Consider the following 25,385-nt stretch of genomic DNA (forward strand, 5'->3'; position numbering starts at 1 on the left):
TCCGGCAGGAGCATGCAGCACCCTGTAGCCAGAGCTGTAGCAGGCTAGAGCGATGCGCTCTTTAAAGAAATGTCTACTGGACTCCTGCCTCTTCTGCCTGATAAATGAATGTAACTCGTGCTGAAATGATTACAGTAAATAAACATTTTGAGGATCAGGGCCAAAGCACAATATCGTGAAGTTGGAAGAGAAAAAAAAACCATTTTGCAAGGTTTCTGTCACAGCCGGTGAAGACAGCCCTTCCTGGTGCAGCCAGCATCAGCTGCTGGACAATGAGAAAGGAATGAATGAAATCCGGGGGCGGGCTGGAGAAGTGCTTTTCATCTTAGGCGCTGAGTGGTTCTTTAGCATCCGGCCCCCACGACGTCACCAAAGCGGCAGGTCTCTGGAGACTATAAAGCGTGCCTGCGCGGCGCCCTAGCTTCGATGCTCCTACCTATGCACAGAGTGCAGGGAGATTCAAACAGGAGCTGAGTTCCGCCCTGGGACCGGCCCCTAAAATCTCTCCGCCCAGCACCCCATCTCCCGCCTGCCTGCGCTGCAAACTCCAGGAGAAAGCGCATCCTTACTCCAAGTCCCCATTGTCTCCAGGCTGCTGCTCGCCAGCGTCAGAAGGGACTTCTCTGTGAGCTTGCAAGCGGCCAGACTCCAGTCCCTGGGAAAGTGGCCAGGAGGAGGAGAACTTTGGGGACTCGGTGGGGAGGTCCCTGCCTGCAGACTTGCAGCGATGGCCTTCCTCACAGCAGTCGCGAACTGGACCAATGGCTCCGGGGCTGTCGATGCAGAATCCTCTGGCAACCTGAGTTCCCAGCTGGCTGCAGGGGATTCTGCCGGGACCGCCGAGTCTGAGGGGTTGCACCTGCTGGTCTTTGGAAACCAGTCTGCCTCCCCGGAGCCGTCTCAGCACCGGGCCAACCTCACCAACCAGTTTGTGCAGCCGTCCTGGCGAATTGCGCTCTGGTCCCTGGCGTACGGCGTGGTGGTGGCGGTGGCAGTCTTCGGCAACATCATCGTCATCTGGATCATCCTAGCCCACAAGCGCATGAGAACCGTCACCAACTACTTCCTCGTGAATCTGGCGTTCTCAGACGCCTCCATGGCGGCCTTCAACGCCTTAGTTAATTTCATCTATGCGCTTCACAGCGAGTGGTACTTCGGGGCCAACTACTGCCGCTTCCAGAACTTCTTTCCAATCACAGCGGTGTTCGCCAGCATCTACTCCATGACAGCCATCGCGGTGGACAGGTAAGACAGGGGAGGAGGAGGCCCAAGGGAACAAGGGGATAAGGTTATAAAAAGGGCTGAGTGCCGCTTTAATAAAAAGAGAGAAGCTCAGAAAATAGTTGGTGGGAAAACGTGGCCCCAAGCCCATGTGTAATCCTGCACTTTCTGCTCACTAGCCTCACTAGCCCACAACTGTCCTACCCACTAAGCTCCATTAAGGGAAGGACAAAACGGCTCAAGGGCTGATGAGTGGCATCCGGCATACCAGGTAGGTTCAGTAAAGCCAGCGCCCGTGTAAAGTGGAACCGTTAGAGACAGAAAGAGCAACCATTTCCCACTAATGGAGAGTGGAGGGAAAGCGGTACAAGAGCCCCTTGTCAAAGGCAGAAGACCTGCAAGATCTGAAGACAGAACAAAAACCCACCTAGCTAGGCTGTTAGAATTCTGGCTCTCACAGATTTCATCGTAGAAATATTTACTATGAACAAGCGTCCTCAGGCGATTTGGAACAAATGTGCCAACATTATCTTCATTGTAAAATGCTTTGGTTTTTCTGTTATTTACTACACTGGTAGAAAATAAATGGAAAGGATCTACATGTGACCGCCTCCCTGGGGGACGGACAACAGAAAAGGGGGTGAAGGGAGACGTCGGACAGGGCAAGATATGATAAAATAATAATTTATAAATTATCAAGGGCTCATGAGGGAGGGGGTAGTGGGGAGGGAGGGGGGGAAAAGAGGACCTGATGCAGAGGGCTTAAGTGGAGAGCAAATGCTTTGAGAATGATGAGGGCAAAGAATGTACAGATGTGCTTTACACAATTGATGTATGTATGGATTGTTATAAGAGTTGTATGAGTCCCTAATAAAATATTTTTAAAAAAGAAAAATAAATTGAGTAGTCACCCCTGTCCCTTTCTCTTCTTTCCTCCCTGTCCTCCTTTCTCCCTCTCTCTTTTTCTCTTCTTTCTCCTCTCCCTCTTTGCCCCACTCCTCCTGCTCCACTTATTCGCTCTTGTTCCTATCTCCTAGTTCGTCTATCCCCCTTGCTGGTTCTCATCCTCACTCATCCCCAACCCTATTCTTGCCCCAAAGTCAATATGGGCATCCCCTTTTAGTCAAAGGTGATCCCAGCAGGGGGCAGTAAACTCCCTCCAAAGGGTTGTGGTCAACCTGTAGTTCTGACTGTCTTAGAGGGAAGTTTAACTTTATCAGACAGAGGTCTTGGTTGTGTCATGAGTTACTGGTTGGTCTGCTAGCCACATACATGGTCATCAGTTTGAAACCACCATCTGTTTCTTGTGAGAAAAATGAGGTTTTCATAATCCTGTAAAGATTTACAGCCTTGGAAATCCACAGGGATAATTTTACTCTGTTCTGTCCTGTAGACTTGAGTGGGAATTAACTTGATATCAGTGAGTTGTTGAAATGTGTAAAATGTGTCCTGAGGGTTGAAATTAAATTTTCACAAAGCCTAAGATTTATAAAAGAAGCACTTTCCATTACAGTTGATTAAGAAATTTTTAAAAGAATGTTTCCACATCTGTTACCGTGGTAATTCTGAGATGCTTAAATACTTTAAAAAGACTGAATAAACCTTGACATTTGCTCCCATGTTCACATTTTTTAAGGGGCATGTTTTTTGTTTTCTCATAGGAAATAGTAGAACATATGCATACAGTGGTGAATTCTCTGTTACTGAAAGTTGGCTACACTTTAAATCAATATCATGCTGAAAACTAAATCATACCAGATAAATCCAGTCAGCTTTGTGACTGACCAAGATGAGAATGATGCCATTTTGACTTCGTTTCACAGTTCTCATCTGTGAAAAGAAAACATTAAAATACATTTATATTTTATATACATCTATATCATCATGAGACATAAAAGAAAAATCAGGTTCCTTGTATACGTCCACCTTCTGTGGCTATTATGTGGAATAATGAGTACCGAGGCCTTGAGACTATAGATCATAAAAATGATTTTTCTTGTGCTAAGCAAGATGCTTAAATTAGAGGATTGGTGCTTAGTTGCTACTGAGTAGTATAAACAAGCACACATCAGGTTTTTAAAACCTTTTGAAAGCCAGTCTTTAGCATTTCTTCTTATCTTTGGTCTTCCAAACATATCATTTTTGCTGGATATACAACTAAGTGAAAAGAATCAATGAAAGCAGTCCCAAGTTGGGGAACATTGGAATTGCCTTTAGTCTTGATTTGCCAACATAAAAATTAAATATCCCTTTATTTGAGCATCTTCTTTTTGTTTTGTTTTATTTGGGGGTGGTGGTTGTGTTTCTTATATGTTGTTTTAATGGGACCAATGAGGAAAGGCATCATTAGAGCACACTGTGTTATGAATTGATGATAAGTTTTTCAAAATGTTAATGATAGAACATGACATTTCATAAAAATTGGAGCATATATCAAATTAATATTTCTATTTTGAAGAAAGATTAGGGCATTTTCATAGTATTCTGCAACATTTATTAAAAACCTGATGCTATCTTGAAGTTCCTTTAAATGATAATGTATTGCTATTTTATTATATTCACATATCTGTAACTAAATCATTAAAATACTAAGTAATGTTGCATATAATTTTCAATGACATCTGAAGCATGCCTAAGTCAGATATTGAAATTCACTTTAAAAATATTATTTAAAGTACAATTCTACTTGAATAGTCAATTAATAAAAAGAAATATATAAGTAAAAATTTTAATTTAGGCTCAAAGATTGTGCAATATGAGAGTTATTCTAATTCTTAATAGCTTACCATTCCACAGAATCTTTTCCTATTTGTGGCTCATCAAACATCAAGTGAAAATAATTGCTCTTGTGATATTTCAAGTCATTTTATAGGTCAATGTTCCAAAGATTGACATTTCTTAGGCAGTCTCTTATACTCAAAAGTTAAATGAATCAAGAAACTCTGGGTTATGATTTCATGGGATTCCTATGCTAGCTCATATAACTAAGAAAATAGTTAACTGCATTTGCTTTTAAAAATCACATTTAATTATATTAAAATCACAATAAAGAATAATAACCCATAATTATATTTTCCTGATAAAGGAGGTCATTTATATGGCAACATGACTAGTTTCCTCCTACACTGTGTTTTCCATCATCTTTTAATATAACCTCAACTGCCCTGGTGGAGTAGTTGGTTACATGTTGGCCTCTTAGCCACAAGATCAGCAGTGCAGATCGATCCGCAGCTCCCTGGAAGAAGGATGAGACTCAGTGGCATTGAGTAGTAGTAAGATAGCATAGGTGAATAGGATCCTTGGTGAGATATATGGATTCAGTGTTGGGCTGTTAAGATCAACAGATTGATTGATGTCATCCACCCCAGAGGGAGAGAAATGAGGCTATCTACTCTCTTAAAGATGAACAGCTCAACAAATCGGAGCTGTTTCTACCTTATAGGGTTGCTGAGTTGGAAGTAACTGGGGCACTCAGTTGGTGAACCTAGGTGTGAAATACCATCAACTCACTTTATTTCAAAGGATTCCCTAATCTTAAGAATAATTCCAGCTTTAACTTCAAATGTAATAAAATGCTTATAACTTGTTATGATTCTTAGATATTTTAGACCTGAAAATGATGTTTCTATTCTCTCAATGAACATCTGCATTCTACAAATGGAAAATTTAAGTTTATGGCTATTATGTAAATGATAGTTTTTCCTGAAGTACTTGATATTCTTTCACTACTAGGAATTAGTTCATATTATTAGTAGCTACAAAATACTTGTATGTAGAAAGTTCGAAGATTCTGCTCTGATCCTGATGCATATGACCTTTTGTTTTATTATAAATTCCTACAACTCTGTTATCTCAGTGGCCATGATGACTTTCAGTTCCCACAATTCCATTTTGCCTGCAAAAACTACTCATAACAATGTCTACACACAAAAATACCAACAGAGCAATTATTTTCTAATGAATGATTATTTTTTTCACCAACCTCCTCAAATTTGTGAGTGTAAAATATATTCAAATATACTATATATCTAAAATATGCTAAACTTTCCTGAGATCTTAGAGTAAAACCACAATTCAAAACAGCAGTCTAATTTCAGACGTGTCCCTTTTAATGTCCACACCATTAAGGAGTGAGTGACTACAGGTTCTATTGCCATTGTTAGTGCTATTGATGGTTCCAACTAACAGTGACCCAACATACCACATTGACCCTACGTACCACATTGACCCTACGTACCACATTGACCCTACGTACCACATTGACCCTACGTACCACAGTGACCCTATGTACCACATTGACCCTATGTACCACAGTGACTCAATGTACCACAGAACGAGACTCACAATTACTGCTGTGCCTGAGCCCGCTCTCCCAATCACTGTATCAACTGATCTCATCAAGGATCTTCCTCTTAATTTCCTCTTAAAATTGCATATTCTTGTGGTAGTCTGTGATTTACTCAAGATTTTTCACTAACATCATAATTCAGAGGTACTAATTCTCCAGCTTTTCTAATTAATGTTCAGCTTTTTCATGCACAGAAGGTGATTAAAGACAACACAGCTTGGTTCAAGCACACGTTACTCTCCGAAGTGATCTCTTTACTTTTGAGCATTTTAAAGGGGTCTTGCACAGCGCATTTGCCTATTACAGTTATTATTATTACTTCTTACAATACATTATTTTTGACTGTTTCCATGAGCGTTAATTGGAAGCCCTAGTATCATGAAAGCCTTGGCAACTGCAGACTTTTATCTATGTGTCATGATTTTGCTTATTGGACCACTTCTAACAATGTTTATCTTCTTTACACTGACATCTAACCCATACTGCAGTGTATAGTTTCTAATCATTATCAGTAAATGCTATAAATTCTCTTCATTTTTAGCAAGGCATGTTGTGCCATCTGAGTATCACAGGTTGCTAATGCTTTCTTTCCATATCCTGATGCCTCTTTCTTCTTTCTACAGTCCATTGCCAGGGCTATTTCCTCAGCATACAAACTGAATACCTATGCTGAAGGATCCGACCTCGAGTCACACCTTTCCCTATGGAAAACACACGTCACCACTTTTCTCCATCTGAACAACTGCCTCTTGAGTTCTGTAATTCTCACGCTGTTATCGTGAATTGGTCATGACCCACACTGTCCAATTATTTTGCATAGGCAACAAAACACAAATAAACATCTCTCTAGTGTTCTCTACTTTCTGAGAGAATCCATCTGACATCAACAATGACATCTTTTGTTCCTGAATTTTTGCCACTTCCCTGTGGAGGCATTACTGCAATAGTTTTGTGGGTTCTTTTTCTTCAGCAAAATTTTACTTACACGTGATGCTTATGATATTATTTCATGACTTCCACATTCTATAAGGTTATCTTTTTCTTTGGAATGAACACAATTAGGCTCAATTAGACGTGGTTATTAACTTTAAAAACATGAAAATTTAACACTTATGTATATATAACATATCTTAAATATGTTGTTAAATTTTCATTGGAAATATTTTAATTGGGAAATTAATTGTAAATATAAATTTTTAGTTAGGAAATCCATTGTAAATGTACATTTTAATTATAAAATCAATATTTATAAAGAGAGCAGGTACTCTAATAACAGTATCATTATTTTAGTTCCATTGTGGTGTAACAATTTTATATGTGAGATTTAAGTACCTTTTTGAGATGTAGGAAGTTGATTTATAACCGAAATGAGACAACTTTATTTGGCCTAGTCTTTATCTAATTTATTAATTTAATAAGACAATCACTGCTTCTATGCTAAAGAACTTAAAGGGAGTAGTTTATTATGTTTATTATTAGTCCTAAACCATTAGCAACAATACCAAAAATCCTTTAGATGATTCCAACTAAGTGACACCTGGATATGCATGATGATCAAAAGTAATATTTAATCTAAGTGAACCAAAGAACAAACTTTTAGTCAAGTAGATATAAGTTTACCTTACGTGACACTCTTTTTTTTTTTCTGTTAGAAGATTCCATGTCACTTTTCTTTCCCCATAACATTAACTGTTAAATATGCAGAACCACTGTGGAAAGCTCTCAAAAATGTATTACAAATAAAAATGTAAAATGATGATAATAGTGATGCTTTTATCTGACAATGAATTATTTAAATCCATATTGGTAAATTACAAGTCATTTTCATAGATATTATAGACACTTTACCACATATTTCAAAATCCTTTAACTCTCTGTAATTTTACCACCCTCTGCCATTCCAGTGGAGATTATTCTTCTCTAAAGAGTGGCATGGCCCAGGGTGTAAAACAGATTAATTTTTAAAAATTTAGTTTTACAATAAGAATTATATCATCATTTAACCCACACCATTAACTAGCTGACTTCAGTCTCAGATAAAATGCTTTGCATCTTTGAATTCTTTGCAAAATAGTAACTAAAACTGTTTTTGAAAGGTTGACTTTAGTAAATTTATCATCAACCATGAGTTTTGTATAATTTTCTGTTCATATTTGATGATTAAAAAATATCCAATTTATAACCACTAAAAATAATATGGTTGTGAATTATGACCTTCCTTGTTTTGTTTGTTCATATGTTGGATGTATCTCAGAGCTGTTATGTCACCCTCTTGAAGTTGTGGTATGTTATTCTAATTTTCGGTAAATGAAATCCAGGATTAATGAATCTATAGGGGCATCAAGTAGAACAATGGTTTCAAGAGGGAGAGGAGCAGGTACTGTGTGGGGATGGAAGTGAGATGGAGGGAGTGGTGTAAAAGAGAGACCATGTCAAGGAGTCCAAGAAGGAAAAGAATATTTGGAAACTTGTGGTAACAATTGTACAATACTACTTGACGTGTGAGCTATGGAATGATACGATATATGTATTAATTCCAAATTAATAATAAATAATGATAACAATGTAAAAAATTATAGTACCATCTCTTAGAAAATTATGAACACAGAAAGGAGTAAATATACATTAATTAAATATGTGAAATTTAAGATGATTGCAAGGAGATGTAATCAGAAGTAGTTCTATATAATTAGAAGAATTCCAATTGATATCAAGATTGCATTAACCACAGTAAAAAAGAATATGTCAAAAAAGGAATTTAGACCCTACCAGAGGAATGACAGACATTGATGGGAAAAGCAACTCAGGAAGGGGACAGGGAGTAAGCATGTCAGGGGGGAGCAATATGCATGTCTGTTGGTAGGAATAAAAGGGAAGAACAACCTCCAGTTGGAAGGAAGAATGACATTTGGGGACACTAGGAGGGGTGCCTTCCTGGGTACGCACCAAATGGGCCACAGGGGCAACCTGGGGACCCAGGCTGGGTGCTGTGGAATTCTGGGATACTGAATCCTGGATCTTTGGGGCAGACAGTGTGCTTCAGAGAGGTGGGAACGGTAATCTGGATTCTATCTCGGAGACACCTGTAACTTGAGGACTTAATTCAGAATATGCATATGTGGGAAACAGAACGATTTCTCCCAAGTCAGTCATCTCCCACAAATATACCAGACTTAGGACACTGATTGCAGCTAATGGTAAAAGTTACTTCCCTGAAGGCAGTCAGCTGCCAGACTACTGTCTCATTCCACCATTGGTAGGCCCCCCTCTCTGCTGCTAAGGATGATGGGTTTTTTTCTCCCTAAAGGCTTGCAGTCATGGTGGTTTGGTTCCTGTAGGTGGAGGTCACACCCTACTGATAAGGGTTTCTATAGTTGAGCCAGAGGACAGGTCAATCCGGCTCAGTGACATCCAAAGTTAGGCTGCCATCCTGAATCTAGGATGTTCAATAGCAATCTATAAAGTCCTCTTCGGATTCATGAAGTATATGCAATGATGCGGAATGCAGGAAAATCACAGGCCAGTGGGTGTGAACTCTTGTGGCTCCAGTGGCATTGTAAGTATCTCAGCTCTGTCAGGGGTCTCCAAGTGACTTCTTCAACTCAGGGCACTAGCAAAGCTCCATGTGTCTTGTCAGCTGCTATGTCTCCCAGAGAGTGAGGAGAGAGAGAGGAGAGAGAGAGAGAGAGAGAGAGAGAGAGAGAGAGAGAGAGAGAGAGAGAGAGAGAGAGAGAGAGAGAGAGAGAGAGAGAGACAATATCCCACTTCCAAGGAGGAATACAGTAGTTCCTAGAATCCTCATGCTACACAGAGGTCTCATTGGCTATGATCTGATTTACAGGCTAGACTCCATCCCTTCACTCTTAATCCTCTCAAATTGACAAATGATTATATAACTACCACTGCTTCTATGATTACTTGCTCAGCATACAGATTGAATAAGTATTGTGAGAGGATAAATCCCTGGCACACACTTTTCCTGGTTTGGAATAAAGAGATATACCCTTATCCTGTTTGCATAATGGCCTCTTAATTCATGTGCAAGTTCCCAAGAGCATAGTGAAGTATTCTGTAGTTCCCATTCTTCTCAAGGTTATGCATAGTTTGCTGTGATCCTCACAATTGAATGCCTTGGCATTGTCAAGGAAATACAAGTAAACACCTCTCTGGTATTCTCTGCTTTGAGCCAAGCTCCCTCTGACATCAATGATCACTTTTGCTCCACTTCCTTTTGGGAATCCAGCCTGAAACTCTGGACTCTTCCTATCATTGAAATGCTAGAGCCCTTGCTGGATTATCTTCAGAAAAGTTTTACTTGAATGTAATATCAATGATACTTTTCTCTAGTTTGAACATTCTGTTGAATTGCCTTTCTTTGGAATGGGTACAAATATGGATCTTTTCCAGTCAGTTGGTCAAGTCACTGTCTGTACAATTTCCAGGCACAGACTATTGAAGTACTGGTATGTGCTTCTAGTACTTCATCAGCTTGTTGAAACATTTCAATCAGTATTCCATCAATTCCTGGAGCCATGTGTTTGGTTCATGTTTTCAGTGCACCTTGAGTGTCTTCCTTTAGCAACATTGGTTTTTGCTTATGTTGCTATCTCCTGAAATGGTGGAATGTCGACTAATTCTTTTTGGTATAGTCACTCTGTGCATTCTTTCATCTTCTTTGGATGCTTCCTGCATCATTTAACATTTTGTCCATAGAGGCATTTAATATTTCAGCTAAACGCTTGGGTTTTTTCCCTGAGTTCTTTCAGATGAAGATATGCCGAACATGATCTTCCTTCTTTGGCTTGCTAACTATAGGTCTTTGCACATTTTATTATAATACTTGACTTTGTCTTCTCAAGCGGACATTAAAATTTTCTATTCAGCTCTTTCATGGCATAATTCCTTCCATTTGCTTGAGCTACTCTATAATTAAGATTAAGTATATGAATCTTTTCTCATATCCACTTTCATCTATTCTTTCTTTCCTGTTTTTTTAATGCCTATTTACTTTCTTCATGAATGATGTTCTTGATTTCCTGCCATAGCTCATCAGGTCTTCCGTCATTAGTGTTCAATGCACTAAATCTGTTCTTGAAATTTTCTTGAAATGCTGATGGCATAGACTCAAGTAATGTTTTGACTCCCATAGACTTGTTCAGCTTTAAACTGAACTTACGTATGAGCTATTGATGGTCTGTTCCACAATAAGCTCCTGGCCTGGTGTTAGCTACTGATATTGAACTTCTCCATTGTCTCTAACCACAGATGTGGTCAATTTAATTTTTATGAAATCTGTCTGGTGAAATCCATGTTTTTAGTTATGTTTTGTGTTGTGTTGTTGAAAAAAAATTGTCGTGACAAAGTCATTTGTCTTGCAAAATTCCATCATCTGATCTCCAGTTTCACTTCTGTCACCAAGACCATATTTTGATACTAATTCTCCTTCCTTTTTAATTTCCAAATTTTGCATCTAATAACCAATAATTATAGATTTGTTTTGATTGCATGCTTCATAAATTTCAGACTGAAGATATTGGTAGAATTCTTCAGTTTCTTTATCACTAGCTTCTGTGGTTGATGCTTAAATTTGAATCATAGTGGAATTGAGTGGATTTCCTAGAAGGCAGATAGATGAACATATCACAGATAGTATTGTACTTCAAGATTGATTATGATATGTTCTTTTTACAATGAATGTAAGCCATTTCTTTGACTGTGTCATCCCTGGCATAGTTAATCATATGATTTTCTAATTAAAATTGGCCAATACCAATCCATTTCCACTCACTAATGCCTAGGACATTGACTTTTATGAGCCCATTTCATTTTGACAACTTCCAATTTTCCTAGATTCTTACATCACACATTCCAGGTTCTAATCATTATAAGATTATTTATTAGTTTTTCTCATTAATTTAAGTTGTGCCCCATGATAGTGCCTTATAAATTGTCAAAAATAATTCATTATTGTAACTTGGAACTACATGTGGCTTCAGAGATATTGCTTCTGATATCAAACATATCATGGCTGGCTGAAAACAGAGAACACCACGAAGATGATTACTTGTGTTTTAGATATATTTGACTCTGTGCAGAATAATGCGCTGTGGATAACATTGGGAAGAATGAGGATTTCACAACACTTAATTGCCTTTCTGTGGAATCAAGATGCAGTCATGTGAACAGAACAAGAGGATACTGCATGGCTTAAAAGAAGGGAAAATATATGTCAGGTTTGTATCATCTCCTGATTTTAAAACAAGATTTATAATCCAATAAACTGGATGATATGAATAAGGATTGGAGGAAGGCTTATTAACAACCTTCAGTGTGGAGATGACATGATCAAGGGAGGAGGTTTTGAAATCAGAGATGGAAGCTTTACTTCAGTATGGATTACAATTCAATGTAAAAAACAATTCTTACACTGAGCCAAGTGACAGCATCATGGTAAGTGGAGAAAAGATCAGAAGCTTAGCAGTTTCACTCTGCTTGAATCCACAGTCAATGTGTGTAGATAACTTTCTCTTACTCTGACAAGGCGCCCTCACGAGGTTCACTCCCTGTGTTTCAGTAGGCTTCTTTAACATCTCTCCCACTCCACCACCAAGCGCACCCCGTTGCCACCCCCAAAACCGAAAATCAGCAAGGCCAGCACTTTGGTAAAGAATGCATAGATTGCCACACAATATTATTGATATCACATGAAGGAACATTTTTCTGAAGATAATTTAAAAATGGTTACAGAAACATATTTACAGGAGATTGCCCACAACTCGATCCAGATACAGAAAACACATATAAGGAGGGACCACATTCCTGATGTCAGAGAGATCTTGTAGGAAAGCAGAAACTAGCAGAATAATACTTATCTGTGTATGATTGGTTGTCCAAAGGATTTTGACAATCTGGAGTGTAGGAAATTATGAATAACATGGCAATGGGTGGGAATTCTGGAACACTCCATTATTTGATCATTTTATACTCATTCGGAACCTGTACTTCGATGTTCAAATGCAGTGAGGTGATACTAGGTGGTTCCAAATCAGGAAAGCTGGGCTTCAGGGCTCGTTCCTTGCACCATAGGTATTCTGCTTCCACACTGAGCAAAGATTGAGAAATTTGATTTCATGACGAAGAACGTAGCATCAGGATTGGAAGAGTCTCGTGATCAGTCTGTGATATGCGGATAACATGATTTGGCTTGCTGACAGTTTGGCTTGCTGAACGCACTCCTCACCACGAAGCCAACAAGGAACATCATGATAAATGGAGAAAATAAGGAAAAGTAGGAGGGATTGCATTTTACTCGGATTCACAACCAACCCTTATGGAAGCAAAAGTCAGTAAACTAAAGGATTCATTTCATGAGGGAAACCTGGTGCAAAAGACATCATGAAAGAATTCTAAATTAAGTATGTCATTGTAAGGACAAAGGAGCACCTGATTCAAACCATGGTAATGACCAGTGCTTTCCATCGGTGTGGCTGCTGGGCAACACACACGGAGACAGGGATAACTGATTCCTTTGAATCGTGGTGATGGCAAAGAAGACCGAGACTGTTGTGGGCCAGCAGGAGTATAAACCAATCTGTCTCAGGAGAAATTCAGCCAGAGTGTGCTTAAGAAGGGAGGATGGCAAGGTTTCCTCGTATGCAGTTTTGGCATGTTATCAGGTGGGGCCAACCCTTGGAGAAGTCGAAGCCAATCATAAAAGAAGAAAACCCTCAACGAGATGAATTGAAATAGCAGCTGCAGCATTGGGCTTAAATAAAGCAATAATGGTGAGGATATCAACATAGGGAATGTTTTCAGTTTTGTTTGTTTTTTTCTTTTTTTCTGTTTTACATAATGTTCCTGTGAATTGGAACCAACCGGATGACATCTAGCAGCACAAAAGTCATTGTAATCCACGCTGTTCCCCAAAAGCCACTGTAATAGATAAACTCAGAAAAGTATATCTTACTATTTCAAATGGAAGAAAACTAATGCATGATTCTGATAGTTCCTGATATGCAGAAAGACAATAGGGCAGCTTTAAGGTCCAAAGAACGAAACGTTATATCCTTTAAAGAGTACTGCATCCGATGAAATGTCGCAAACACTTCATGGTAACTATAAAGTGGGCACTGTGGTTCTGAAACTAATGGACCTGAATTCCATTGCATGGGAGATCGGTCATTTAACACTGGAATGAATGTGTTTTCAAAATGCACACACTATAGGACATTCTGGATTTGTGTCAGTTGTGAGATGGAAGAAAATGGCAAAACTGGAAAACAGGTATTCTTTGAAGTCAGATTATGTGACTATTAAATCATCCTTTGGACATAGTGTCCAATTGCAACTTAGCCATTCCAAGAGAGGCCAGACCCTAGCGAGGACACCATGGTTGTAAAGTAACATGTCAGTGCAAAAGAGGAAGGCCTTTGACAAGACGGAATGACACAGTGGCTGCATCAATCAACTCAAGCATACCAATTGTGAGGATGGCACAGGACCAGGCCCTGTTTCATTCTGTAGTACACAGAGTTGCTATGAGTCGGAACCAACTCAACAGTACCTAACAATAGCAAATCATTTGCTATTATAACCTCAATAAAACTTGGGAAACTTAAGTGGAGAGCAAATGCTTTGAGAATGATTGGGGCAGGGAATGTATGGATGTGCTTTATACAATTGATGTATGTATATGTATGGATGGTGATAAGAGTTGTATGGGTCCCTAATAAAATGTAAAAAAAAGAAAAGAGGAGAAAAAAATGATTAGGGCAGGGACTGTACAGATGTGCTTTATACAATTGATGTATGTATATGTATGAACTGTGATAAGAATTGTATGAGCCCCTAATAAATTGTTAAAATTAAAAAAAAAATTTTTAAAAGATAAGAAAAAGAAAATGATTAGGGCAAAGAATGTACAGATGTGTTTTATACAATTGATGTATGTATATGTATGGATTGTGATAAGAGTTGTATGAGCCCCTAATAAAATGTTTTTTAATAAAATAAAATAAAATACAAAAAAAAGAAAAAAAAACTTGGAAAACTAATGACACCATGCACAAAGTTAATTAAATATAAATTTGCTGACTTTTAGTCGTAGACATGGTGTGAGTGAGAAGACAAAAAGAGTAGTTCGTACAAAGAAATTATAATTACCTGTTCCTTTTGCATCATTTTCCATGCATGATCTCACTACCATCTAAAATAGCCACCTCCTGTCACAGAGGCTGGTGTTTTCAATTGCCTCATTTGCACATGAAAGTTGGACATTGAAAGAAGAATCGATGCATTTGAGCTGTGGTGCTGGGGAAGAATGTGGAAGGTACCCGGGGCTACCAAAGCAACAAACACATCTGTCTTGTTGGAAACACAAGCAGAATGCTCCTTAGATGTAAGGACGGGGAGACTTGAGTTCACATGATTTGGATGTGCTGTCAGAAGAGAGCAGTCCCTGGAAAGGGACATCATTCTTGGTAAATAAAAGAGCGGTCAAAAGAAGACTTTGACCAGCTCTGCTGACACAGTGGATGTAATAATGGCTGGCACAGGGCACGGCAGTGTTTCTTTCCATCGTACATAGGGTCACTGTGTGTCGGACTGACTCAAAGGCACAAGAAAATCACTTCCTTTTCACTTTTCTTCCTTATCCAGTTTCTTTATTGCTATCGTCAGATCAGCTAGAATAATGATTGTCTGTATTTGATCCGAAGTACATTTGTGAAAATGAATAGATGAACAGCTTTGTAAACTTACTTACCTTGTGTTTTGTCTTCCTGAGGGTTGCCATAATTCAGTGGGTGGCTTAAAAGAACATAAATGTGTTGTCTCTCAGCACTGGGAGCTGAACGTCAGAATCATGATATTCAAGCATTAGCTTCTTTCTGAAGGCTCTGAGAGAGGCGCTGTTCCGTTCCTTTCTCCTCGATAATGAATTTTCATGGATATCATTGGCATTGATCTAGATCAATTATAATATATCATCTTCACTAGTCTGTGCGAATCCCAGTGTATGTTCTCTCCATTTATAAAACATCATTTGGAAGCGATTAGGGCTAAGACCCATCTTACTCAGCTATTGTGTAACTGATAAGACTGTCAAGCAAAGACCCTGTTTTCTTTTTTTATTATTATTTTTATTTTTTTGACCCTGTTTTCTTAAACAAGTTCACATTCACAGCTACAGGAATTGAGGTTTCCACACGTCTTTGGGGAAGGGGAGGATTTTAAAAATGTATAACACTAATTTCAATTAATCTGGGGTAAAATATATAGGATATTATGAATATGTCATTTAAAACGGGACATTGCTATAGAAAAAAAGCTTAATTTGACAGTTTTATTATCTGTCATATATTGCATAAATAACGTCTACATTTGCCAAGTGCTGCCACCCTTCAGAAGGAATTTTTATAAATATGTTGTGCTATTTTTTAACAGAAACATGTAGCAAATTTTGGACTCATTTCTTCTGCATATTAAACCAATCTGAAGGGAGTTAATTCCTGTGGATCCAAAGGATTTATAAAACCTCCAAGCACATTAATCCAAGCAAAGTGATGCGGAAAATGTGCATTGCTCACCAAATTTCTGAGCGCTACTCGCCCTTGTTCAAGTTGCTTAGAAGATATTTTTACTCTATTCAAGAAATTGTTTTAAAATAAATTACTTATTAGATAAGCAATCTATACTGCATTACTCATGTGGAATAGGTTTTTATTGAAGAGTTAGAGATGTTCTTACTCAGTATTGAGATCAGAACTTTAATCTTACCTTGTTTTTCCCATGACAATCACAAGCGTGTGAACACACACACAAAGCTTCACTTCCAGGAAACTGATTCCTACTCACAGTACACATATAGGGCAAGATAGAGCTGCCCCTGTGAGTTTCCAGAACTACAGTCTTGTCAGAGTGGACAGCCTCCTCTGTCCCCCCTTGAGTGGCTGAGGGTTTTGCCTTGAGAACAGCCCAATGCACAGCCCATTCAGGCCCCAGGGTGCCTCCAAGCACCTTACTGTAACTTTAAATAAGTTAGCTTTTGTTTGTTTGTATTTCACCTCACGTGTATCACTATGCCAGTTTTTCTCCCTAAGTTTCTATCATATTTTACTCAATATAATTTAATTTAAATTGAGTGTCTACTGTGCTTGATATAAGAGGTTTGGGAAACAAAGTTTCTGAAAGTCATTTAAACCTCATGCTCATACCCTAGCCTATGACTTTATTTTGAAGTAAAGATAGATAGTTATTCCTTTTTAAAAAAGGTGTATTCATACTGAATTACTCATTGGATTACTCATGGCAATCATTAATTCATCATCTATTGAAATAGCCCACCAATATTAGCAGTCACAAGTCAATAGACATGTTGACACTGATAGGTCAGATATGGTAGTACACATAGTAGAGAAACTCGTTATCCTTGCCTTCTAAAAGTTCATTTAGAACAATCAATTATAATTAAGCCATGAGCATGATGGCATTGGAGGCATTGGAGAAGGATTAATGAGATCTATGAAGAAAGAGGGGAAAGAGTGGGCAATGTTAATCCTGCATCTCAATGGAAATTAAAGAATAGCGAGATGTTTTCCAATCCCAGGACTTCAGATAAGAAAACCTTTTGAGCAATGAAATTCAAAACCAAAAGCAAAACTCAATTCTGACTCACAGTGACACAAGGTTAGCAATTCAAAACCACCAGTTACTCTGGAGAAAAATGAGGCTTTTACCAAAGAGTTACATCCTCAAAAAATCCACAAGGGCAGTTCTACTATATTTTATTAGGTCGCCATGAACAATGAAATTAGAATGTGCACCTCTTTTATCACGGACCCGCTAACATGGGCCGCGTTCGCACCAAAACCGTGAAGAAGGCGGCCCGGGTCATCATTGAGAAATACTACACACGCCTGGGTAACGACTTCCACACCAACAAGCGCGTGTGCGAGGAGATCGCCATTATTCCCAGCAAGAAACTCCGCAACAAGATCGCGGGCTAGGTCACACACTTGATGAAGAGGATTCAGAGGGGCCCTGTGAGAGGAATCTCCATCAAGCTGCAGGAAGAGGAGAGGGAACGGAGGGATAATTACGTTCCTGAGGTCTCAGCCTTGGACCAGGAGATTATTGAAGTGGATCCAGACACTAAAGAAATGCTGAAGCTTTGGGACTTTGGCAGTCTGTCCACCCTGCAGGTCACTCAGCCCACAGTTGGAATGAATTTCAAAACACCACGTGGAGCCGTTTGAATCTTATCCACAATGCTGTAATATTTTCAATAAACCTGGGACACACCAAAAAAATTAGAATGTGCAAAAAAAAAATCGTAGGATACTTGAGCTGAATTATTTTCCAATTTTCAATTCAGAAACACTGTCTACCCGTTTCATGATTTTCTTTGCACACTACCCATTAGACTTGATTCACTCATTTATGGACTACATTATATTTTGACTTGCTCATTGGCTTCTTGGCTTTACTTAATGACAAACATCTGCTGGGAATGAGAAATGAGAGCGTAAGTTTGGTTGATAGCCCCCTTCATTGCAGGATGGCTACAAATTAGCGAAAACTCTGAATCCATGTGCCATGTCGGGAGTTCTCTGTAAGGCTCCATTTCTTTGCTTCTGGCCCTTTGACAAGTCAGGCCAGAAGAATTTTCCTCACATGTTTTCACGAACTCAGTTGGCTTAGTTCTTAAATACTGCTTAGCAGAAATAGCATACTTGGGTGACTTTAATGAATTGAACGTTAATTCCTAACTATTTAGGAGGCTCAATGACCGAACCTAAGACACTAACTCTAAGAAACCTTGCTTTTTCTTTAGGATCTGAGGAAGGATCTTCCATGTTAATGTCTCTCCCTCAGTTCCTTGGTGGTTTTCCTATGATGTGGCATTTATCTTCTCCTTTCTATGCTCACTTGCTTCTGTGATTTCTCTGCTCCTTTCATATCTTAAAAAAATGAGTTTTCAACCTTCCTTACACTGATACGGCTTCATTTCTATGACAAAGAAAACCATACCCATAAACAATTATATCTACAAGAATAAGAATTATCATGTGCCGCACATATTTGGGATGAACACATTCAATCCAGAATACCTGCTTACAACGTTTAAAATGTCTCCTTTTAAAAATGTGCCTTGTTCATTCCATTTCAGTTTATGTCAGTGGAGAAGTGGGTGAGGGAGACATTGGATGTGTGAGATATGACAAAATAATAATAATTTATAAATTAACAAGAGTTCAGGGGGGAGGGGTAAGTGGGGAGGGAGGGGGAAAATGAGGAACGGATGCCAAGGACCCAAGTAGAAAGCAGGTGTTTTGAGAATGATGAAGGCAACATATGTATGAATATGCGAGACACAATTGATGTATGTATGGACTGTGATGAGAGTTGTATGAGCACCTAATAAAATGATTAAAAAATAAAGTAAAAATAATTTATTTTAAATGACCCCCTTTTTAAATGTGCCTTATTCTTTCCATTTCAGTTTGTGTCCGCTTATTTCTCTTGCAACTCTGACTGATGCCACAAAGGAAGGTTGGGGGAAAGTAAAATGCTTAGACTCGCCATAGAAAAGTTTGATGAACCGATGCTAATCATCTAGGAAATAGAGAAATTTGAAAACTTTATAAAGAAAGCTGGAAGTTGATGATATTATCCTGGTGAAGACAACATTGTACTTCAAGATATATTTTGAAATATTATTTTTGATGATGAATATGATTCCCTTCCTCCTGAATTTGCCATTCCTGGCATAGTAAATTGTATGGTTGTTTGAATCAAAATGGCCAACACCAGGAGATTTATGCAATCATTCTATTTTTTGTTTCTAATTTTCCTTGATTTATGATTACAAGTTCTGCCTAATGGACATCTGTAGTGGTTTCTTCTCATTTTGATTTGAGACACATCAGCAAATAGAGGTTCAGTAAACCTTGTTTCATGCACATTGCTCAGGTCAACTCTGAGAAGGCAATTCTTCCCTAGTTGTATTTTGAATGGCTTCCAACCTGAAGAGCTCATCTCCAGGCACGATATCAGGCAGTGCTGTGTAGCTCTTGAAAATGTTGTTAGTTCCTATGTCTCCAGAAATGGAACACCTATTCCTATTCACTCTGTTCTTATTTCTAGAAGCTCTGCTGAAATCCATTTTGCCAGTATTGGTACTGCTTTGATCTTAAATACTCGTGGCATAGTTTCAGCATCACGGCAACACGAAAGCCTTAACAGTAAGACAAACTGACAGGGTAATGGGGATTTTAACCAATGGTGGCTTTCAGCCAGTTTGCACTGGTTCAGTATAACCAATACCTATTATTTTTTTAAATAATTTTATTGGGGGCTTGTACAATTCTTATCACAATCTATCCACCCATCCATCCTTTGTGTCAAGCACCTTTGTACATTTGTTTCCCTCATCATTCTCAAAATATTTGCTTTTTACTTGAGCCCTTGGTATCAGCTCCTCACTTTTCCCCTCCCTCCTTGCTCCCCCTCCCTCTTGCCATTAACCCTTGATAATTTATAAATTATTATGATTTTGTCATATCTTACACCATCCGACATCTCCCTTCACCCACTTCTTCACTGTCCATCCTGCAGAGAGGAGCTTATATGTAGATCCATGTAATCTGTTCCCCCTTTCTCCCTCGCCTTCCCTCTACCCTCCTGGTATCGCCACTCTCACCACTGGCCCCGAGGGGTGCATCTGTCCTGGATTCCCTGTATATCCAGTTCCTAGCTGTACCAGTGTACATCCTCCAGTCCAGCCGGATTTGTAAGGTAGAATTGGGATCATGATAATGATCAATAACTAGGGGAAAATTGTTTGTTTCATCATTGCTACACTGCACCCTGACTGGCTCGTCAACTCCCCGTGGCCCTTCTGCAAGGGGATGTCCAATTTCCCACAAATAGGCCCTGGGCCCACACTCCACACACCCCCTCATTCACAGTGCTATGATTTTTTTTTTTGTCTTTGATGCCTGATACCTGATTCCTTCAATGCCTTGTGATCTCACAGGCTGGTGTGCTTCTTCCATGTGGGCTTTGTTGTTTCTCAGCTAGATGGCTGCCTGTTTATCTTCAAGCCTTTAAGACCCCAGAGTGTAACATGCTGTCATTCATTTCAACTTTATGTTATCCCTCACATGCCCATTAGATATGATGATTGAATTATGTAGTTTGTGAAAGTGTTCAAAGAGCTAAAAATATAGTCAGAGCAAATGCTATAAGGTCAGCAGAAATTGGTGTTACATAAATAAACATGATATTTTCAGAGAAGAGAAGTCATCTGTTTGTAATGTATCAGAGACAATGATTCTTTGTCTAATTGATCTACTTCTAAAGGAATGGGATCCTACTCCCACAGTGAAAAGAGGGCTACGGAGAAACCACACACCAGCCATGTTCAGACACAGGTGAAAAATATTAACAATAAGGATGCCAATCAAGAAATAATATGGAAATAGTCTTACATAAGAGTTTTTGTGTTGTCAGGTATATTCAATAATTTTCATTAATATTTTAAACTATTTCTTAACATCTAGTTTTATATACTTCCTTTATTGCTTTTATTTAATTATTAACTGTATGAAATAATAAACTACCTTTTGGTGTATCTTTATTTTTATACTGAAAATGATCATTAGGACAGTGAACCAGTTGTTAAATTATCTGAAACCCAGCACTGATTTTAACTGTAGTGAACTTGATTCCCCCAAGTACAAATACTTCAACTCTAATCCACCATTAATTCAGGGGTTTTGCCTGTGTTATTTATTCTCCCAGACATCCTCTTAGCAAAACAAATCTTTCTGCCTCCTTGACAAGCCAACTTTCCCAGTTTTGATTCCGAATTATTTTACAGAAGCCTTTTCTGATGCACAATCTAAAAGGTGGTCTTTCTTGAAAATACTATATATTTGGCCTTTGCAGCCCCTAACACAGGTTTTTGGTTAAATTATTTTCATATCGGTCAAGCTCACTAGAGTGTATGCAATATGTAGACCATATTGGCTTACTGTTGATTCACTATACTTTCTGGAACTTCAGATTAGGAAGTCAGTAAATGTCTTGTTTAATAGATGAATAATAAATCAGATGAGAAGAGGCAAAAATAAAACGTTTTCATGCTGGAAGCAGGTTGATGTTAATGTTAATTTCTCACTCTCCCTTAGAGGGAGAAAGATGCTACCCCCACACCCTTTTGCCCATGTGTCTGCCTTTTGAAATTTTATTACATATTAATGATTTGTATTTATACCAGAAGATGTTGTTTGTGATTTTTGTATATTTTTCTTTCTCTTCTACAGTTCCTTACAAGAATGGTTATTATCAAAAGCAAAAGTCATTTTTCTATGACCTCTGAATACTGGCAAACTCTTTTAGTGTTTAAGAGTCCTTCTTACAGTATGAGTCATGATGGAAAATGCACTCAATCTCTTGAAACTTGAGTTCTTATTCCGTAAAACTTAGATAAGAATATAATTCAATTCAATTATTTCAAATATTAGTGGAAATATGACTAACAATCAATAAATGGCATTTTAACTCATCACCAGCAAAAGCATGGGAAAATTAAATTTCAAATTTTCAGTTTAAAGTATGAATTTGTTTTGGTTGTGTGCTTCACTATATTCTCCTAAACCAAGATCCTGTTTTTATCATTCTTTTTATAGTTTAGATTCATATTCACCTAAAAATGTTCATGCATATTGAATTAAGAATAATTTCTTTAAATAAAATGTGTTTAAAATTAATCTTAAGGATTGTGTACAGCTACCTCAATCCATCCTTCCAGACAAAGATGGTAAGACTTCCTCTCATCTGACCTGTTGTCAGGGGAGACCAGTCTCTGGAGAAGGGCATCCTGCTGGGTAAAGTAAAGGGACAGTGAAAATGAGGAAGGCGCTCAAAGAGATGAATTGATACAGTGGCTGCAACAATGGGCTAAAGCGTAGGAACAATTGTGAGGATGATACTGGGCTTCCTTCTGTTGTGCATAGGGTCGCTATGGGTCAGAAATGATTTGATGGTAGCAACCACAACCACCACAACAAAAGCTTCCATTTCAGGGAGTCCTTGTGGTACAAAGGAACCCTGGTGTTGTCGTGGGTTATGATTTGGGCAGCTATGCAGCAGTTGAAACCACCAGCTTCTCTGTGGGAGATGCAGGAGACTTTCTGCTTCCACAAAGATTTGCAGTTTTAGAAACCTGCAGGGATTCAATGGCCTTCAGGCTCCTAGTATGGTGGTTGGAAGTTTGCATACTAATCAAAAGTTGGTAGTTCAACTCCACCAGCTGTTCTGACAGAGAGAGAGGTGGCAATCTGGTTACAGGAGATTTACAACTGTGGAAATGCTCTCAGGCAGCCCCATTGTGTCACTAGGAATCAGAACCTGCTCAAAGGGAAGGAGTTTTATAGAATCACCTGGAAATATACCTACCACATATTTACTTGGTACATGATAAATGAATTGATTAATTATACATAGTTTGAAACATACATGCTTAAATTTAAAACATATTTTGGCTTATGTAACTAATTTATTGATACAAGAATTACACTTTCAAATTAGCGTAAATAAATTTTCTTGAGAAGTGCAAAATGACAAATTGAAAAAGTATAATAATTTAGCTAATACATTTTGTGATGGAGGTACAAAATCAATGATTAATTTGATATATTTTATGCTCTATACAGTAGGCTAGAATTTGGCAATTATTCATTTAAAATCCATCTTAAAATTGGAAATTGTATGGTCCAGGCATGCTGCTATTTTCTGTACCAACTGAGTAAAGCTTGACTTTGTTACGATATTCAGAGACCTCTCAACGTTCCAAAAGGTTGCACTTATATGTTGGTCTGTGTGTTAGTGCATGAAACATACTTTCACATAGGTAGGTTATGCACAAACAGCGCTAACGGCTCTATGAGGTAGACCATCTGGTGATCAGGAATTCGAACCAACCAGCTGCTCTGAAGAGACAGATGGGGCTTTCTGCTTCCATAAAGATTTACAAAAGCCTTGTCCTGGATTCCGTGTGTTGAGAGTACCAGTGTACATGTTCCAGTCTTACCTGTACCAGTGTACATGTTCCCAACTAGTCAGATTTGTAAGGTAGAACTGAGGTCATGATAGTGCGGAAGAGGAAGCATTAAAGAAAAAGAAGAATTTTGTATTTTCTGTTGGTGCTATCTGCACATGGGCTGATTCATTCCTTCCTTGTGACCCTTCTGTCAGGGAATGTCCAACTCTCTGCAGATGGACTTTGGGTCTCCTCTCCGACCATCATCATTTCCATCAATATATTCCTTTGTTTGGAGTCTTCTGATGCCTGGTATCTGATCCCATTGACACCTCACGATCACACAGGCTGGTGTACGTCTTCTATGTGGGCTTTGTAGCTTCTCTGCTAGATGACCTCTAGTTTAACTTCAAGCTATTTAGACACAGACGCTATACCTTCTAATAGCCTGGCACCATCCTCTTTCTTCACCACATTTGTCAAAGCTGTACATTTTTTAAAAGTTATTTTATTGGGGGCTCTTACAGCTCTCATAACATTCCATATATCAATTGTATCAAGCATATTTGTACATATGTTGCCATCATCATTTCCAAAACAGTTTCTATTTGAGCCCTTGGTATCAGCTCCTCTTTGCCCCCTCCTTCCCCATGTAACCACCTTTGTAAATCCTTGATCAATTATATATTATTGTCATTATTTTATGTCTTAACCCTGTCCGTTATCTCCCTTCACCCACCTTTCTGTTATTTTTTCTCTCCAACTTTGTGATGGATTCCCCCTTTCTCCATCTGACTCCTCCTTGCCCCCACCTCCCCCTTAGCCTCATGACATCACTACTCCCACGACTGTTCCTGAGGGAGATATCTTTCCTGTATTCCATATGTAGACAGCTCTTATCTGTAACCAATGTGTGTTCTCAGGTCTAGCCAGATTTATTAGGTAGAACTGGGTCATGGTCGTACAGTGAAGGAAGCATTCAGGAACTAGAGGAATGATGTGTGTTTTGTCGGTGTTACACGGCATCCTGGTTGAATCATCCCTTCCTTATAACCTTTCTGTGGGAGGATGTTCAATTGTCTACAGATAGGCTTTGGGTCTCCACTCCAACCCCCCTCATTCACGTCGATATAGTTGTTTGTTTTGGATTTTTTTGATATCTGATACCTGATCCCTTCAACACCTCAGATAAATCCTTCAGGAACATTAAGGGGAGTAGCAATATCATGAGGGTAGGGGGAATGTTGGGGGAGAAACTGGCAACTTATTACAATGATCAAAGTAGAATACACACACCCCACCCCAGGGGTATGAACAAAAGAAATGTCAGCAAAGCGAGAAGTGAATGGTATACGATACGAAAATAATAATAATTTATAATTTATTAGGGGACTATGAGGGTGGGAGGGTGGGGGAGGAAAGGGAAAAATAGGAGCTAATATCAAGGGCTAAACCAAAAAGAAAATGTTTTGAAAATGATGGTGGCAACATATATACAAATGCTTTTGATACAATCAATGTATGGATAGTTATAAGAACTGTAAGAGTCCCCAATAAAATTGCTTATTAATTTTTTTAAAAAGATAGAAGAAATGTTCTAAAATTGATTGTGGTGATGATAGTACAACTCTTCTCAATATGACTGAACTATTGAATTGTATGATATGTGAAGTATATCCTAATAAAACAGTTTTAAAAGGGGGGGGGGGAAACAGCTTTGTAAAGGGGGCAGTTCCACTCCCTTCTATCGGGCACTATGAACAAAATAAA

At 38.6% G+C, this 25,385-nt stretch overlaps 1 protein-coding gene and 1 pseudogene across 1 annotated transcript in view; both read left to right on the top strand.

Annotated features, from left to right (window-relative positions):
- The first annotated feature begins 727 nt into the window (after positions 1-727).
- TACR3 (tachykinin receptor 3) overlaps positions 728-25,385 on the top strand; it is a 78,804-nt gene continuing 54,146 nt past the window's right edge. The window contains exon 1 of the mRNA XM_075543538.1: positions 728-1,245. Within this exon, the coding sequence (XP_075399653.1) occupies positions 728-1,245 (518 nt within the window). The remainder of the gene's footprint in view (positions 1,246-25,385) is intronic.
- LOC142443527 (small ribosomal subunit protein eS17-like) lies at positions 17,397-17,838 on the top strand (annotated as a pseudogene).

Source organism: Tenrec ecaudatus, chromosome 3, assembly GCF_050624435.1.
Source record: "Tenrec ecaudatus isolate mTenEca1 chromosome 3, mTenEca1.hap1, whole genome shotgun sequence".
Taxonomy (NCBI): Eukaryota; Metazoa; Chordata; class Mammalia; order Afrosoricida; family Tenrecidae; genus Tenrec; species Tenrec ecaudatus.